General features: G+C 46.3%; 1 protein-coding gene across 2 annotated transcripts in view; it reads left to right on the plus strand.

Annotated features, from left to right (window-relative positions):
• Window positions 1–16325, plus strand: part of Gss (glutathione synthetase) — a 38830-nt gene that overhangs the window by 9923 nt on the left and 12582 nt on the right. For both annotated transcript variants that reach the window (XM_026787091.1, XM_005363076.3), the window contains exons 3-8: window positions 6195–6340; window positions 9131–9206; window positions 9483–9622; window positions 10317–10433; window positions 14799–14879; window positions 14976–15053. In XM_026787091.1, the coding sequence (XP_026642892.1) occupies window positions 6195–6340; window positions 9131–9206; window positions 9483–9622; window positions 10317–10433; window positions 14799–14879; window positions 14976–15053 (638 nt within the window). The remainder of the gene's footprint in view (window positions 1–6194; window positions 6341–9130; window positions 9207–9482; window positions 9623–10316; window positions 10434–14798; window positions 14880–14975; window positions 15054–16325) is intronic.

Consider the following 16325-nt stretch of genomic DNA (forward strand, 5'->3'; position numbering starts at 1 on the left):
TGGTTCTAGCATATTTTATAAATTAAAATAGGTTATTAAATAAACTGATGAAGGCAGTCAAAGGCAAAATTTTGTTTAAATTCAAGGGTGGCTCTAGCCTTCAGCCTTCACTCCACAAATATTTAACTTTAAAAGAAATTTAGTGTATTTATTTTTTGTTTGTTTGTTTGAGATGGGTTTCTTTCCGTATATCCCAGGTTGTCCTGGAACTTGCTCTGTAGACCAGGCTGGCTTCAAGCTCAGAGATTAGCCTGCCTCTGCCTCCCGAGTGCTGAGATTAAAGGTGTGCACCATTACCACCCAGCTTAGTGTGTCATTTTTAAGAAATGCTTTGTTAGAGATACCTACCATTGCCCACACATATCATCTGGTATTACACTTGTTACCATAAGTATGAAGGTAGACAAGTGTCTTGTAATTATAAGAATGTTAATCAAATTATCAGTTCATTTATATATTAGCCAGATGTGCTTCTCGTTAACTATACTTTCCCAGTGTTTGAAGCTCTGATATACTGATTTGAGTCTGTCCTCGTTATCACACTTTTCTGACACCTGCAGTTAGCCCTGCAGCCATAAACTGCTGATACTTTCGGTGCCGAGCAAACTCCGCACAGCTCCGCTCCTGTTCCCATCACCCAGCTTTTACCGAAACCGACTTTCACTGCTTGTCCTAAGGGACTATTTCTGGCTGCACACTGACACATTTTAGCTTATGCATAACTACTCAGGGCCAATTTCATTGTGCTGTAGTGTTCCAGCACGGAGGAATTACAGTTTAACTTTCCTGTACCAATGGTTATTTAGGGAACTTTATGTCTGCAGATAGCACAACAAGGAATCAATCATGTGTTTGGGCAGCTGTCTGTGTTTCTCCAGGACTGCTATGTAAATTTAGAATTGCTGTATCCAAAGCCTAAACACTTTAACTGGGCTCAGTCACACTTAGGAGGCAGGAGGATCACTTGAAAGCAGGCCTTTGAGACCAGTTTGACCACATACTGAGATAGTATCTCAAAACAACAATAGCAGCCAAGCAAAAACCACTGTCCTTAAAACAAAACAAGCTGGAGCTGGAGAGATGGCTCAGCACTGGCTGCTCTTCCAGAGGACCTGGGTTCAGTTCCCAGCACCCACGTGGCAGCTCACCATGGTCTATAATCGGAACTCCTACCGTTGCAACACCTTCACATAGACACACATGCAGGCAAAGATACCAGTGCACAAAAAATAAAAGAAATAATTTTTAAAAAGCAAAAATATCTGTTTATTTATTTTGCAACTAGATAATACATTCAGAAAACATTTTCCTGTGTCCAAATTCAAAGATTGCAAGAGTCAGTTAACCCTCTCCTTCACGGCCCCTGTCTACCCACCTCCCTCTCCTAAAGGCAGCTATGCTTAGTGTCTTACTTACCCTTTCAGGGTGTTCCCAAATAGCAAGTAAATAACTAGATATTTATTTTCTCTCTAAATTTTTGTTTGTTTTGAGATGGGGTCTCACTGTAGAGTCTATGCCAGCCTCAAACCCTCTATTCTCCTTACTATTATCCAATAGTAAGTGGCAGTGCTTACTATTGGATACCACCACACCCAGCCCCTCCCTCTTTGTATGCAAGGCATGCACTAGATCAGCCTTTTTGTGTTTTGCTTCTTCTTTCCTTTTCTCTTGTCTTTCCCTGCCTCCCTGCCTCCCTCCCTCTCTCCTCCCTCCTTCCTCCTTCCCTCCTCCTTCCTTCCCCCCTCTTTCCTTCCCTCCTTTCTTTTTCTCTTTCTCTTTGCCATTTATGTTAACACCACACATGCTGGTTACTGAAGAGGTGCTAGCATTGTTTTCTATAACCTAGTCACATTCTTTTGTTGTTGTTGCTGCTGTCTCTGTTTGGCTCAGATATGGACCTGGTGAATTGTCTACACTCAGGAAGTATTTGCTTGAGGCTCAGATCATGAGAATGGCCATTCCTGAGAGCTGGCTGATACCATGGAAGGTCGGCCTCTGGTTTTGAAGATAGTATTGCTTGGTCTAGGAACTTCATTCAGGTTTATGAATTTCAGAATCCAAGATGTAATGGTTTCTTGTTCAAGTTTTTATTTCTTCCTTTAATAAATTGGAATCGTGAAAGTTTAATATTGAATCTTTCTGGGGTTCAATGGGGCCTACAAAAGGCACAGTCCTCAATGAGACTTCTTATTTTGGGGAAATGGGGATAGTTTGAGACAGGCTTGGAACTTACGCAATTCTCCTGCCTCAGCCTCTAAGTCCTGAGATTTTAGATGTGTACCACCTGCCCTGACTCAGAGAGATTTTGCTCTCCTTATTTAAAAATTTGTTATTTGTATGTGCGTGTGTGTTTGTGTGTATGTATGTATGTATGTATGTATGTATGTATGTATGTATGTGTGAATGCAGGCATCCACGTCCCATCCTATGCATATGTGGGTCAGAGGACAGTTCTTTCCACTTTCTGCTGCTGTGCTGCATATCCCAAGCTGGCTGCTTTCCTGGCTCTGCCTGCCGTCTGTCTAGGAGTGTGAGGGTTACACACACGCAGCACTAAATCTAGTTGTGTTGTTGTTTGTTTGTGTTTCTCCTCTAAGCCATCTCCCTGCCCTCCTCAGTGAGAGTCCTAATCAAGAGGAAGATGAAGTGGAGCCATAATTCAGCAGCTAAGAGCGCTGACCTGGACTCAATTCCCAGTGCCCACATGGCAGCTCACAACTGTTTGTAACTCCAATTCCAGGGATTGGACACACTCACACAGACATACATGCAGGCAAAACACCAATGCACATGAACTAAAAATAAATCGCTTAAAATAAAATAATGGTTTTTAAAAAGAGAGAAAAAAACAACACCCCCCCCCCTCGTGTGTGTGTATGTACACGCGCATGTGTGTGACTCTGCTCTAATACATACCCCGCTCCATGCTAGCACAACCTTGACATGGAAGACTAGGTGAGTCAGCCAGGGCTTAGGTGGAGAATGTGCCAGAGAATAAACTTAAGGAGGTACAGGCAACGTGCAGTGTGACATTAACTGTCACTATTGACTCTTGCTGCTCGTCAGGCATTATTCCAAACACGGGAACTGCTGACTCATTTAACCTTCGCCACAGCAGAGATGAAGAAATCACAGCTCAGAGAAGTTAAGTAACTTGACTGAGGTCATTGGTAGGAAGACTGGCAGAGCCAGAATCTGATCCGTTAGAGTTTGGCTCCTGAGGCCATGCTTTTGGGATGCCTGGTAGCAGTAGTGACTCATTTTGATTAGAGGCAAAATGGGGGAAGGTTAGTTAAATTAGTGTGTAAAAGAAAGATGGGGGCCCAAAAGTAGGGAGAGGCCGAAAGTGTTCTAGGTAGGGCTTTTCAGTGGGTGAAGTCAGCCGTCCAAGAGGCTTTTGATACTGGGCAGAGGGGACTGTGATCTCCATCATGTAAATCAGCATGGCAGACCAGTCACATGCGGGCTGAAGATTGGGCTCCTGCAGCCAGATCTTAGGGTTCAGAAACGAGTTCATTTTTGAAGTGGTAACACGCACTGGGTGCACTGTTCAAAAGCATATTCCGTGTAGAGGAAGGCTCCCCTCTCCCGCTGCTGTTCCCGCAGAGGCAAGCCAGCATTACATTTTTGTTAGTGTCGTCTTCCTTCTCTCTCTTTTTTAATATACCAGCATTTTTATTTTAAAATATTTATTTCTATTTTATGGGTCTCTGTGTGTGCCCAAGTGTATGTGCGTACAGAAGAGGCTTCCACTCCCCTGGAACTGTAGTCTCACATGGGTGTGAGCTGCCATGTGGGTGCTGGGAGTTGAACTGAGGTTCTTTGCAAGAGCAACTGGTGCTCTTACCACTGAGCCGTCTCTCCAGCCCCACACCAGCGTTAAACAGTAGGGCTGGCTGGGGAGATGGGTGGATTTGTGAAATACCTGCTGAGCAGGCATGAGAACCTGAGTTCAGATCCCAGAATCCACACCTGAGTCAGTAGTAGGCACCTGGAAACCCAGGACTAGAAGACAAGCCGATCTCTGAAGCTCGCTGGCTAGCCAGTCCTGTCAAATCTGGTGGAGATTAGTCGTGGAAGGCACACAACTCTCAGTACACAGGTATTCACGTACACAAGCAAGTATATACACCATACACACACACATGCAGATAATAATAATAACAACAACAGCAGCAACCACATTGGAAAGTTAGCTTATCTATCCAAATCAAATTGGGAGGCTGTGGTAGCATCACTTAGGAATCCCAGCACTTGGGGCGTGGAATCAGAAGGATCAGAAGTTCCAGACTGGGCCACTAGATGGCTCAGTGGGTAAAGGCATTTGGCACTCAGCTTTAGGACCTGAGTTAGATTCCATGACCTAGTGGTAGAAGGAAAGACTGAATTCCCAGAAATTGTCCTCTGATCTCCACATGCATGCCATAGAAAACACACACACACACACACACAAAATAATAATATAACTAAAGAGAAGCTCACGATCACCCCAGCCTATAGTGAGGCCAGCCTGGGGTAAGATGCAGTTGCTGCTCCCCATCATCTCACCATTCCTGCTGTTTCCCTGGAGACAAAGCAGAGTGGTCCTGCCATGTGTGTGCTGTTGTTTTCTCTAAAAAGTGAGAGGCTGTGTGTCTCACCCTTTGGCCTGTGGACTGCAGAGAACAGCTATGTGCTGTTCATCCTAAGTTCAAGTGGTACAGTGAGTTCTGGGGTCAGGATAGAGAGAAGTCTTCGCAGAAAACCTCTGGGAAATTTTCGGATTAGATGGACTCGTTGAGAGAAACAGTCTCCTGAGCCCGAGTCTTAAAACCTGTTGTCATTGTACATGTGCTTTGGGTGTTAGGTCACCCTTCACATGAGCTGCATAATCCTGCTCCTGTGTTTTTGAGACCAGATCTTTCTACATGTGTAAAGGAGATGATGTGTCTGAAAGTATAAATATCACTATAAAGAGAACTGACACAGATACACCTCATCCTTAGGAAGAGGACGGGTGACTCAGGCTCAAGTGGGATGAGACAGTTCTCACCACGTGCCCTGAGCTCTTTGTTTGCTTGTTTGTTTGAGACAGGGTCTCTCTACATATCCTTGATTGTCCTGGATCTCATTATGTAAACCAAACTGGCCTTAAATTCACAGAGATCTGCCTGCCTCTGCCTCCCACCACCACCACCACCAGCCAGCCATTTAGAGCTCTTTTAAAATGTGTGTGATTGTTTGTATTATCTCGTTCAAGGCAATTTTTTAAGTAAGCATATTAATGAAACTTCTACCACCATAAACCCTTTCTACCTTATTAATTAATGACAAATTAATATTAACTCAGAGGGTAAATCATTCAAGTCACAGGGTTTATTTATTATCTCCCAAGTTCCAGTTCATTTATTGTTAGAAATCTCAGAAGACATTTTTGCCTTTTAGAGTAACTGTCCCAAGTGGCATTTTGATTTCATGACTATGTCAAAGTCCAAAGAACGCAGAGTGTAACTCAATGCCAGCCTGTTAACCTGAGTCGTCATTTCTAGCAGTAGGACAAGGGCATGGCACTAGTGGTCTCAACTCAGGGAGCCACAGTCACTTCAGCAGCCCTGCCAGAAGGCCAGGGGCCTGGGGTGTGAGTTTCTGATGTGGGGATAGACTTGGCTTAAATACCGGTCAGGAGCATAGGAGGGGAGCATGGTTATAGATGAGCATGTCGTTTGAGCGTGTCAGAGCGGTTTAGTAACCATCCTGGCTCAAGTCCAAACACCAGCAGCTGAATATATTTCAGGCCCATTGCCCAATTTCTCTCTCAAGTCTTTTATGTACTAAGTTTGGATGGCAGTAGTACCTTCTGCACAGAGTTACGTGATAGGACCTTTAAGTATTCAGCACAATGATTTGTATGCAGGAAGTACTTAATTTTTGTGGGAGTTTTTATTTTGTTGTTTGCCTCTCATTTAAAGAAAATCCTGTAGAATCATCACAGAACCTAGAAGCTGTCATTGTACCCTTTTCTGCTTTTTTCTCATCCTTCCCTTCCTGAAGTAACTGCCAATCTGCAATTGTGTGCTCAGTAACGCATGGACCCGACTTTGTCCTGAAGTAACTGCCATTCTGCAATTGTGTGCTCAGTTATCCATAGGTCTGACTTTGCAAGAAGATACCCCATTCACAGTGCCCTCCCTCTGCCCCACTTTCTCATTGATCAGGTGGTGACCTACGCCCCGTTCACGCTCTTCCCCTCACTCGTCCCTAGTGCTCTGCTGGAGCAGGCCTATGCTGTGCAGATGGATTTCAACATGCTGGTGGATGCTGTCAGCCAAAACGCAGCCTTCCTGGAGCAAACTCTGTCTAGGTACTGAGTGCTAAGGCCTCTGAGGCCAGAGATGCTAAAAGCTTGGAATGGGAAAATTGGGGAGCCAGACTTATTGCTGTGTTCATTAACTTGGTAGAGTGGGGAGCAGGTACCCCTCAGGAAATAAAAAGTAGAAAAGGAGTGAGGAGAGCTGCCTTCCCGGCTCTGCTGCTCTTTGTATGACAAGCAAAAGGAAAGTCCTTCTTCTCCGAGACTTGGTTTCTTAATCTGAAAAATGAAGTTGGCTGAGACCTACAGTTGCTGTGATTCTGTCATCAGTAACCCTCACCCCAATTTTGATGACAAAATCTCCATTGGGGAGGGAGGGCTGAGGTGGCTCTGTGGTTAAGAGCACTTGCTGCTATAGCAGATGACCAGGGTTCAGGTCCCAGCATACACCTGGTGGCTCACAGCCTTCCAGAAGTTTAGTTTCAGGGACCCAGCACCCACTTCTGGCCTCCTTGGGCACTAGACAAAGTGTAGTTTCACACATGGGTGAAACATTCATATATATAAAATAAAATAAAGTCTTTCAAAGGTCTCCATTTTAGCCAGGCAGTGGTGGTGCACACCTTTAATCCTAGCACTCAGGAAGCAGTAGCAGGTGGATCTCTGTGAGTTTGAGGCCAGCCTGGTCTACAAAAGCTAGTTTTAGAACAGCTAGGACTGTCACACAGAGAAACCCTGTCTCAAAAACAAAGATGAAAAGGTCTCCATTTGGAATTATGGAAACGACCTGGTTTGGGAGAAAAGAGAGGTTGTTGGGCTTTAATTCTAAGCAAAGGTCCTTCTTTATCTCTCCTTTAGAAGGATGTGTTTAATGTTTTTTTGTTTTGTTTTTGTTTGTTTTTCAAGGCAAAGTTTTCTGTAGCTATGGAGCCTGTCCTGGAACTAGCTCTTGTAGACCAGGCTGGCCTCAAACTCATAGAGATCTGCCTGCCTCTGCCTCCCAAGTGCTGGCATTAAAGGCGTGCGCCACCACTGCCCAGCACAATTAATGTTTTTAATGACCTTTTCTTGTCACCTAAAACCTCATATCTTTGGATAGGACAAAATGCAGACTGAGCCATACCCAAGATACAAGTAGGTAGTCACTCCTTCCTCTCTTCTTGCTAGATCTTTTTCTCCCCACTTCAGGTCCTGAGGCAAGTGAAGTTTCTTGGTTAATTTTGGAATTAAGTATAAATTGCTTATTTTAGAATTAAATGTATACATAAACATTTTATACATGTGCTATATGTATCTAATTATGTATTTATGATTAAGGGTTTTTTTTTTTTTGGTTTTTCGAGACAGGGTTTCTCTGTAGCTTTGGAGCCTGTCCTGGAACTCCCTTTGTAGACCAGGCTGGCCTCGATCAGAGATCCTCCTGCCTCTGCTTCCCAAGTGCTGGGATTAAAGGCGTGCGCCACCACTGCCCGGCTATGATTAAGTTTTCAATGGAGGGCTAGATTGTTTTGTTAGAGACTGACTCTTTCTCAGACGTCCTCTTTGGGGACAGGCTGAATGTGAGGAGGAGCAATAGTCATAGGGAGTGTGGAAACCATTGCCTTGGAGCCAACAACCCAGTGGGTCGTGACGTGTGAACCCTGCCTCCACCTTCCTTCTCTGGACGGGCTTGCTTTGTGCTCACTGCAAGCAGCCTGGGTTAGCCCATTTAGACCTTACAATGTGATTATGTGGGAGACCTGCTCCTTTCTGTACACACACACAGACACACACACCACCACCTCCGTCACCACCACCACCATCACAGCTAGCCTCTAAGATAGAAAAATAGCCTTGGCTGGAAAGGCATCTCCTCTTCAGAGAAGAGAAATGTGTCCTACTTTCCATGGAGGCCCCAGTGAAAGAAGTTGTCCTCCTAAAGAGCCTTCAGGACAGCTATACTTGCCCACCCCACCCTGCTCCACCGCAGATTTCTGTAACCAGGTCAGCCCACAAGCCTGGCTTGGCCGGGGACAGACTTTGCCCTGAGTCTTGAGATGCAGCAATGGAAGTTAATGACTCGTAGACTCCTCCTGGCTGTGCTTCTTCCTAAGGCTCCAGAAAACCATACTGGATGAGCCCCTAGCACGTGCAGCACACTAGGCTAAGACGATGAGCCCACTTAGATCGAGCCTCTCCTGTCGATCTGTAGCCCAACAGGAGGGATGCCATTGGTTGTCATATAATAAGTGAACATTGCATGTCTGATCAGCTCTGTCAAGGAGCCATCCGCAGTGCTATGGGAGAACCTAGATAAGGGATCTGGCACGGATAGCGAGGCTTCTTCAAGGAAATGGCGTCACACGAGGATCAACCTACGCAGTAAACCAGGATATGTACTCTGGCCTGAAAAACCCACATCACACAGCAAACTGCCCTGGGCACTGTCATGGAGGAGGGGAGACTTCTCTGGGAGGTGACCAGAGTACAGGGGAAGCTCTGGAGAGTTAACGTGAGGTCAGCCAGAGCACTTATCAGTTATTCATGATGTGTGAATTTTTAAAAACCATATCGTGTCATGTCCTCTCCCCCACAAGGCTATTTTCTAAGCAGCTATTTTCTTTTCCTGTCACAGTTGAGCAAACTAAGACACAGAGAGCGGATAGGATTCCCTGAGATTGCCTGGTGGAGCTTGGATTTGAACCCAGGTCATCTAGCTCTAGAGTAGATTATTGGGCACTATTTTCTGCTGGGCTGGAATGGGTATTCAAAACCAGAAAGTATCTAGAAGTCGGTGGGTAGGGGTGGGACTCAACGGCCTGCAGGTCTGTGTAGCCTGAAAAATGGTCTTTCCTTCCCCAGCACCATCAGAAAGGATGACTATACTGCCCGTCTCTTTGACATCTACAAGCAAGTCCTGAAAGAGGGCGTTGCCCAGGTAAGCACTCCTAGCCTTCGTCTGGACCTTGTCTCTTCTATCTCTGCTGTTTTGTTTTTGTTTTCTTAATAGAATTGGCCTCAGCCTCTTCTCGTAGGAATCTACCTTGGACTGGTCTCTATTGGGCCTACATACCAGAGGCCAGTCCAGGAAGACAGAGTGGGCCTTCTGGGCATGGGAGTATTAGGCAGTCCTCCTTAGCTCTACAGAGTGCAATGTGGCTAGACCCCTAAGTCAGCCCTGGGCCAGTATCCTCAGCCTTCAGTTTCTCCACAGACTGTGTTCCTGGGCCTGAATCGCTCAGATTACATGTTCCAGTGCAGTGCGGATGGATCCAAAGCCCTGAAACAGATTGAAATCAACACCATCTCTGCCAGCTTTGGGGGCCTGGCCTCCCGGACTCCTGCTGTGCACCGGTGGGTTCCTAGGGCAGCTGTGGAGCACATTGTGGGGAAGAGCTCAATGGACCTCTGGTCACTGGCTAAGCCAAGGGTCTCCTTCTGGGACTGTACCTTCCTGGGTACCATCTTCTCCTCAGAACAATTTCCTACTTGAAATCAGATCTTCTGTGTGCCAGAGAAAGAGGAGTGCTCATGGCATTTTAGCCCTGCCCCTCACTGTGCAAATTAACACTCCAGGCTCAGAGAATGATGCCTTCGAGAGGCCTGACATATCTGAGGCCTGAGAGCAGCTCTGAACCCAAAGCAGAGGGGTTCGAGAAGCTTCCATCTTGAGGGGTAGGCCATAGTAATGGTTTCTTAGCCACAGGGTGCTCTAGGTCACTACAAGTTTATATGGTCTGCCTCAGGATGCCATGTGGCACCTGGGAGCCCAAGGTGAGGGACTCCTACTCCCTTAGAAGCTGAGTTGGGGTGGAGTGGCCACACAGGGTCTCAGGGCTCCTCTGGGCATGTCCATCCAGGTAAGGACAGCTCAGCACATCAGTCATTGTGATGATGGATGATAGCGGGTCCTCCAGGAATGGCGGCAAAGAGCCTTTAAGCACTTGGCTGATTTTCAGAGTAATGCTCCTACAGGTGTCTGCGAGGTCACAGGTAGAATGGTGTGCTGGTCTGCCAAATTACTGAGCAGCCATCTTTCTTCCAACAGACATGTTCTCAACGTCCTGAAAAAGACCAAAGAAGCTGCCAAGATCCTCTCCAATAATCCCAGCAAGGGCCTGGCCCTGGGGATCGCCAAAGCCTGGGAGCTCTATGGCTCAGCTAAGTAAGATGTGGAAAGGTGGCAGCAGTGTCCTTTAGAGTCAGCAGTTACGGTGGGGCAGCTTCTCCTTTGCTGGACGTCAGTAGGGGACAAAAGGGTGTTCCTAGGAATAGAAACCTACACATTTAAGTGCCAAAAATATTTTAGTGGAGTTCTGGGTTTCCGTCTAAAATAAGAGATGCTGACTGTAACTTGCTGTCTCCTTGTGGAGTGGGGGGTCATTGTGATGATGGACGGTGATTGCTGTAAAGCAGGGGTGCCACCAAGGGTTGGGAGACGCCTGCGCTGCTGGCTTCAGTTCCCATCTGTTATCTCTGTAATGCTGGCTTCTTCACCACCGCACTCACATCTCACCGCTCTCAGTGTGCTTGCCGTAGGGATCCTCTGCTGCTCTCCCTCTGCCTCCCCACTTGCCGTGGTTTGGGGGAAAACAGGGATCCTGGTTGTTCTAATCGTGCGTGCGTAAAAAGCATGAGGACCTCTTTGATGAGGTCGGTTTTGATCTGGGAATTTTATGGTGTCCATTTTAACTGCTTAGAAGTGTTTTCTTTGCTTTCTTCCTGTTTCTCAACCATGTTCCAGATGTGTGAAGATGCTGGGTAAGTGACTTCCAGATAGTTGAGAGGCCGCTGCTAGCTGCTGTGCTGTGAGCACAGTCCCCCTGCTGAGTGTTTACACCCGGGGTCCCACTGAGCCCCCAGAATGAGTGCTCTGAGGGGTGCTGTTCCTCTTCCCTGTTTTACAGACCAGGAAACTGAGGTTCAGAGAAGTACAGTGACTTGCTCGAAGTCAGATGGTGAGTCGGTAGTAGAACCCAGTGATAAACTCCTGGAACCCACATATGTAATGGTACTGCTGCTTGTAAGCGAGCCCTTCTGGGCTTGCTCAGTCTCTCTCGGTTCCATCAAGTTCTGAGCGTTTACAAGGTAGACAAACAGGATGTCGAGTAGATCCTTGGCCAGGTTCCATTTTAAGAAGGTGAAGTCAGGAGATGGTCACCTGAGAAACTGCCAGTGGCAAATACTGCAAAGGGAGTCTATGGCCAGGCCAAGAGGAATGTGGGGAGAAAGTCATGCCCCAGAGTGAGGCACTGGTGGGTAAGGGCTCTGTGGCCCTGAGCAGGTACTGGCTTTGCCCACTGTGAGAGTGGGTAAGCCTCGTCTGCGGAGCGAGCACGTGACCTTGGCATGTCTTTTCTGAGATTTTTTTTTCTTGAGCTGGGCATGGTGATATATATCTTTAATCTCAGCACTTAGAAGGCAGAGGCAGGTGAGTCTCTATGAGTTCAAGGCCAGCTTGGTCTACATAGCAAGTTCCAGACTAGCCAACTCTACATATCAAGATTCTCTCTCAAAAAACAAAACACACCTGTAATTTCAGTATTCAGGAAGCTGAAATAGGAGAAGGCCTTTTAGTTCAGGGCCAGGAATAGAGACTAGACTCTGCCTCAGAAGAAATCTTTTTAAGAAAGGAAATCTGAGAATTAAATTATAATTTTGTTTACCTTTTTAAAAACTTTTTTGTCAGGCTGAGGATCGAATCTTGGGCCTGTGTGTGCCAGGATAGTGCTCTGCCTCCCAGCTACATCCCCAGCCTCGCTTGCTTTTTGGAGACAGGGTTTTGTTACATAGCCTACATGGGCCTTGAACTCAGGACAATCCTCTGCTCTAGCCTCCGAAGTAGGGAGTTGTATACATGTACCACCTGTCCTGATTATAAAATTATGATTTCAGTGGGGCTGGAGAGTTGGTTTAGCAGTTAAAAGCATTTATTGCTCTTGCAAAGGACCTGGGTTCAATTCCCATATGGGTTGCTTATAACATTCTGTAAAATTGTGACTTCAGTTAAACACATGCTTTCAAAACACAGGGCCTAGGGCTGGAGAGATGCTCAGAGGCTAAGAGTGCTTCCTGGTCTTCCAGTGGACCTGAGTTTGACTCCCAGCACATGGGGTCGCTTATGCCACCTATGTCTGGAGCTCCAGGGAATCAGGTGGCCTCATCTGGCCTCAGGGGGCACCTGCATACACATGGCATACAACCACACAGTTAAGCATGCATAACTAGAATTAAGTCTTTAAGAAACAACAGTAAAATACAGGGCCCAGAGTTAGAATGAGCAGAAGGATGGTTATTGATATTAACACTTCTGTTTCATAGAGGAGATAATCAAGACTCAGGGAAAGAGTTAACTGCCCTGCTCAAGGACACCACAAGTCACTGGCAGAGCCGGGACTGAGGTTGCTGGGCCCTCTCTCCTGGCCAGCATGCTATTTCCAGGTCACCTTCCTCAGGCGACAGCTTTCCAAGTCCGCTCAGTCCGCATTTCTCAGAATCGAAGGAGGGAGAATGTGTTTTCTGAACCTGGCTCCCATTGCCTGCCAAGTGGAAAGGCTGGCTTAATTGGCCAGAGTTTGAAATTCCATTTTAACTTCCTCCTTTGCCTCTTCTTGGAAGTGAGCCATCCTGGGCCAGGTGCCACCCTGCCCACTCACCCCAAACACCTAAGAGCAGAGTGGTTCAGGGAACAAAATGGAAGAGCAAGGCCTTTGGCCCTTGGACCTCTCAAGGCAAGATGGCTTCTGAGAAACCACTTCCATGTTGTCTTGCAGATCCTAGCTGAAAGTCAGTTTTCAGTTTAAATGTCCTATCTGTCCTCTTGAATTGAGGCAGGCTGGAAGAGTATTTAGCCAAGTAGAAAGAGGTCAGGTGAACACGGTTTAGACTAAAACGGTCAGCTGAGGTTGGAAAGAGCAGAGGTGGATGAAGGGCCAATACAGAGGTCAGAATATACGCTTACAATACTAAGTCAAAGTCTGGACTTCCCAGTGTCTGAGCAAAAAGCCACGGCACAAAACAGAGCAGCCATAGCAGAAAGGGCGTTTGGTACTGTAAAACACCAGTCTCATGACTCTAGTTGTGGGGAGGAAGAGCCTGTGTTTAACACTGAGGATATCTTAACTGGTATAAGCTTTTCCCTGAGTGTTCAAGCCTCTGCTTCTTTAAGAAACTTTTAGATAAACAGAGAGGCCCATATGCCTTAGTGATCCCATGAATAATACTGTGAGACCAAACGTGGCTCTGTGGACATCACCGAAGGGCTGAGTGGTCCCCAGAGGTGATGCCTTGTTTGTAGTTGCCTCTGGAGGGTTCCGCTTAGCTCTTTTGTTTTTTCATGTAAGAACTCCACTCTTGGATCATATTCTTTACTGTCTGATAATGGAGTCAGACCCCAGCCTTGACCCCAGCATTGTCGCTCATTTACAAAACATTCCTCAGTGTTTATTCTCCTAGACAGATTTTTGAATCGCTGTATTATTGTATTAGGTTTTCTGTTGCTTGTTTTAGGATAGGGTTTCACGCAGCCCAGTCCAGTTTCTCTCTCTCTCTCTCTCTCTCTTTTTGTTTTTGTTTCTTTGTTTGTTTTTTAAAACAAAGTTTTGTTTCCCCCCACCCCCACCATATAATCCTGGCTGTCCTGGAACTCACTTTGTAGACCAGGCCGGCCTCGAACTCAGATCTACCTGCCTCTGCCTCCCAAGTGCTGGGATTAAAGCCATGTTCCATCACTGGTCCAGGCCAGTCTTAAACTCCTAGTTCTCTTGCCTTCATGACCTGAGTGCTGGGATCACAAGAGTGTGCCATCTTACATGGCTCAAGATGGCTTCTAGGGAAAAAAATGGGTGAGGTTAGATGGTTTTAAATCTAAATTTTAAGTTGTACAGACATTTGATATCATTGCAAAATATTTCATCTCCCACTAGAGAACAGATAAGAAATGCCTCCTCTCCCCACCCCAGTTCCTGTTTTAAAGAAATGTGTTGTTGCCTCAGGCAATCCTAATTTGAGGCTGCATCTGGTCTTGCAGGGAAGCTATATTCTGTCTATCTGTCTGTCTTGAGTGTACATGCATGTGGAGGCCTGATCAATGTCTACTGTCTTCTTCAGTATCTCTCCATCTTAGTTTTGAGACAGCCTCTCACTGAACTTGGAGCTCACCAATCTGGCTAGACTGACTTGCCAGCAAGCCCTAGGGAATCCCCTATTTCCGCTTCCCAGCGATGGGGTGTGTGTGTGTGTCTGTGTGTGTTCTGGAGCTCAGACTCTGGTCCTTATGCTTGCGTGGCAAGCCCTTTACTGACTGGGTCACCTCCTCACTCCTTCCTTTCTGCTTGGACACAGGTTCTTGCTAGCCCAGACTGACCTCAAAGTCACGATCCTCTTGCCCCCATCCCACCCCAAGTGCTGGGATTGCAGCCTGCATCCTCAGGGCTACCTGAGCAGCTGTGCTCTGACCTTGCTCTAAGGGAGTGTCAGGAAGGACCAGCTCGGTAGCAACCCCCTGCTCACCTATGCTGTCTCTCTCCAGTGCTGTGGTACTACTGATTGCTCAAGAGAAAGAAAGGAACATATTTGACCAGCGTGCCATAGAGAATGAGCTGCTGGACAGGCAAGTAAAGGAAGAGACGTGCACGTGTGGCCCCTAGTGGGAGGGCCACTCTAAACACTGCACCCATTACCTCTGATTCTCACCCTTCTTTCCCAGGAACATCCATGTAATCCGGCGAAGATTTGAAGATGTTGCTGAAAGGGGTTCCCTAGACCAGAACCGAAGGCTGTTCATGTGAGCATCTCCAAAGAGCCACCAGACAGCTGCTTAAGAACCTCTCTTGCTTCCTCCTATCACTAACGAGCTTTCCTTTTGGGAATATGATAACTTGTTTTCTTTTCTCCTAATTTCTGAAATACCTCATCCTTGGAGGAAACTTTAGAAATACATAGCCACGCTCTGCTCTAACGGGGGGTGTGTGTGTGTCAGAGCTGCTGACCTTCTAGATGAGGGCATCGTCCTTAAAGATGACCTTAGTCTTTCCTATAGCACCCTGAGGTTTTCACAGTTTTTTTGCTGCTCTTTGTGACTGGACAAGACAGGCCTGAGCAGTTGGGCTGGGCAGGCAGGGGCATAAGCTAATTCTCACCCGTCTGGTCTGTAGCCTGGATTTGTCTTCTAAGCCAGGCCCTATTTTTTCCCATGGGCCACCACTCTGTAGCTTTAGTACAACATATTTGGGTGCACTACAGTTTACAGAGTTAGACCTAGCCAGGGCTGGGCCTGCTGGCACATGCCTTTAGTTTCAGCACTCCAGAGACAGAGACAGACAGATCTCTGAGTTCTAGGCCAGCCTGGTTTACATAGAAATTCTAAGTACCTAGAAAGCTACATAGTGAGAGCCTGTCTTAAAAGAATGTAGCCTGGCTTGATGGCACACATATATAATCCTAGCATTTGAGAAGTGGAGGCAGGAAGATCAGGGGTTCTAGGTCATTCTCAGATACCAGGTGAACTTCCAAATGAGCTCCAGATCATCCTGGGATATGAGAGGCCCTGTCTCAAAAAACAAAGTAACACAAATGTTAAGAGCCTCCACGGACTTTCACAATCCCACTTCAGATATTTCCAAATGGGCTGTTATCACAAAGCAGCTAGTTTTCTCTTTAGATAAACTAGATAATATAAAATAGGCCAGGGGAAAGGGGAAGAACTTATCTTAATCAGAGTCAAGTTTCTGCACATCCCCACCACGGGTTTAAGAAATTTTAGACTGTCTGGTTTCTGCTTCTTTAAGCAGTAGAAATATGAAATTCAATTCTGCTTTGCTGATTGTGGCAATATGTTTCTTTCACTCAAAATTTTGGATCCATGTGTTTTTAATTTTACCTATACTAACCTTCTTGTTTAATTTTGTTTTTGTTGTTTTGTTTTTCAAGAGAAGGTTTTTCTGTGTTACAGCTCTGGCTGTCCTGGAACTCATTTTGTAGACCAGGCTGACCTTGAACTCGCAGAGATCCACCTGCCTCTGCTTCCCAAGTACTGGGATTAAAGATCTGTACCACC

Source organism: Microtus ochrogaster, linkage group LG8 (assembly GCF_000317375.1).
Source record: "Microtus ochrogaster isolate Prairie Vole_2 linkage group LG8, MicOch1.0, whole genome shotgun sequence".
Taxonomy (NCBI): domain Eukaryota; kingdom Metazoa; phylum Chordata; class Mammalia; order Rodentia; family Cricetidae; genus Microtus; species Microtus ochrogaster.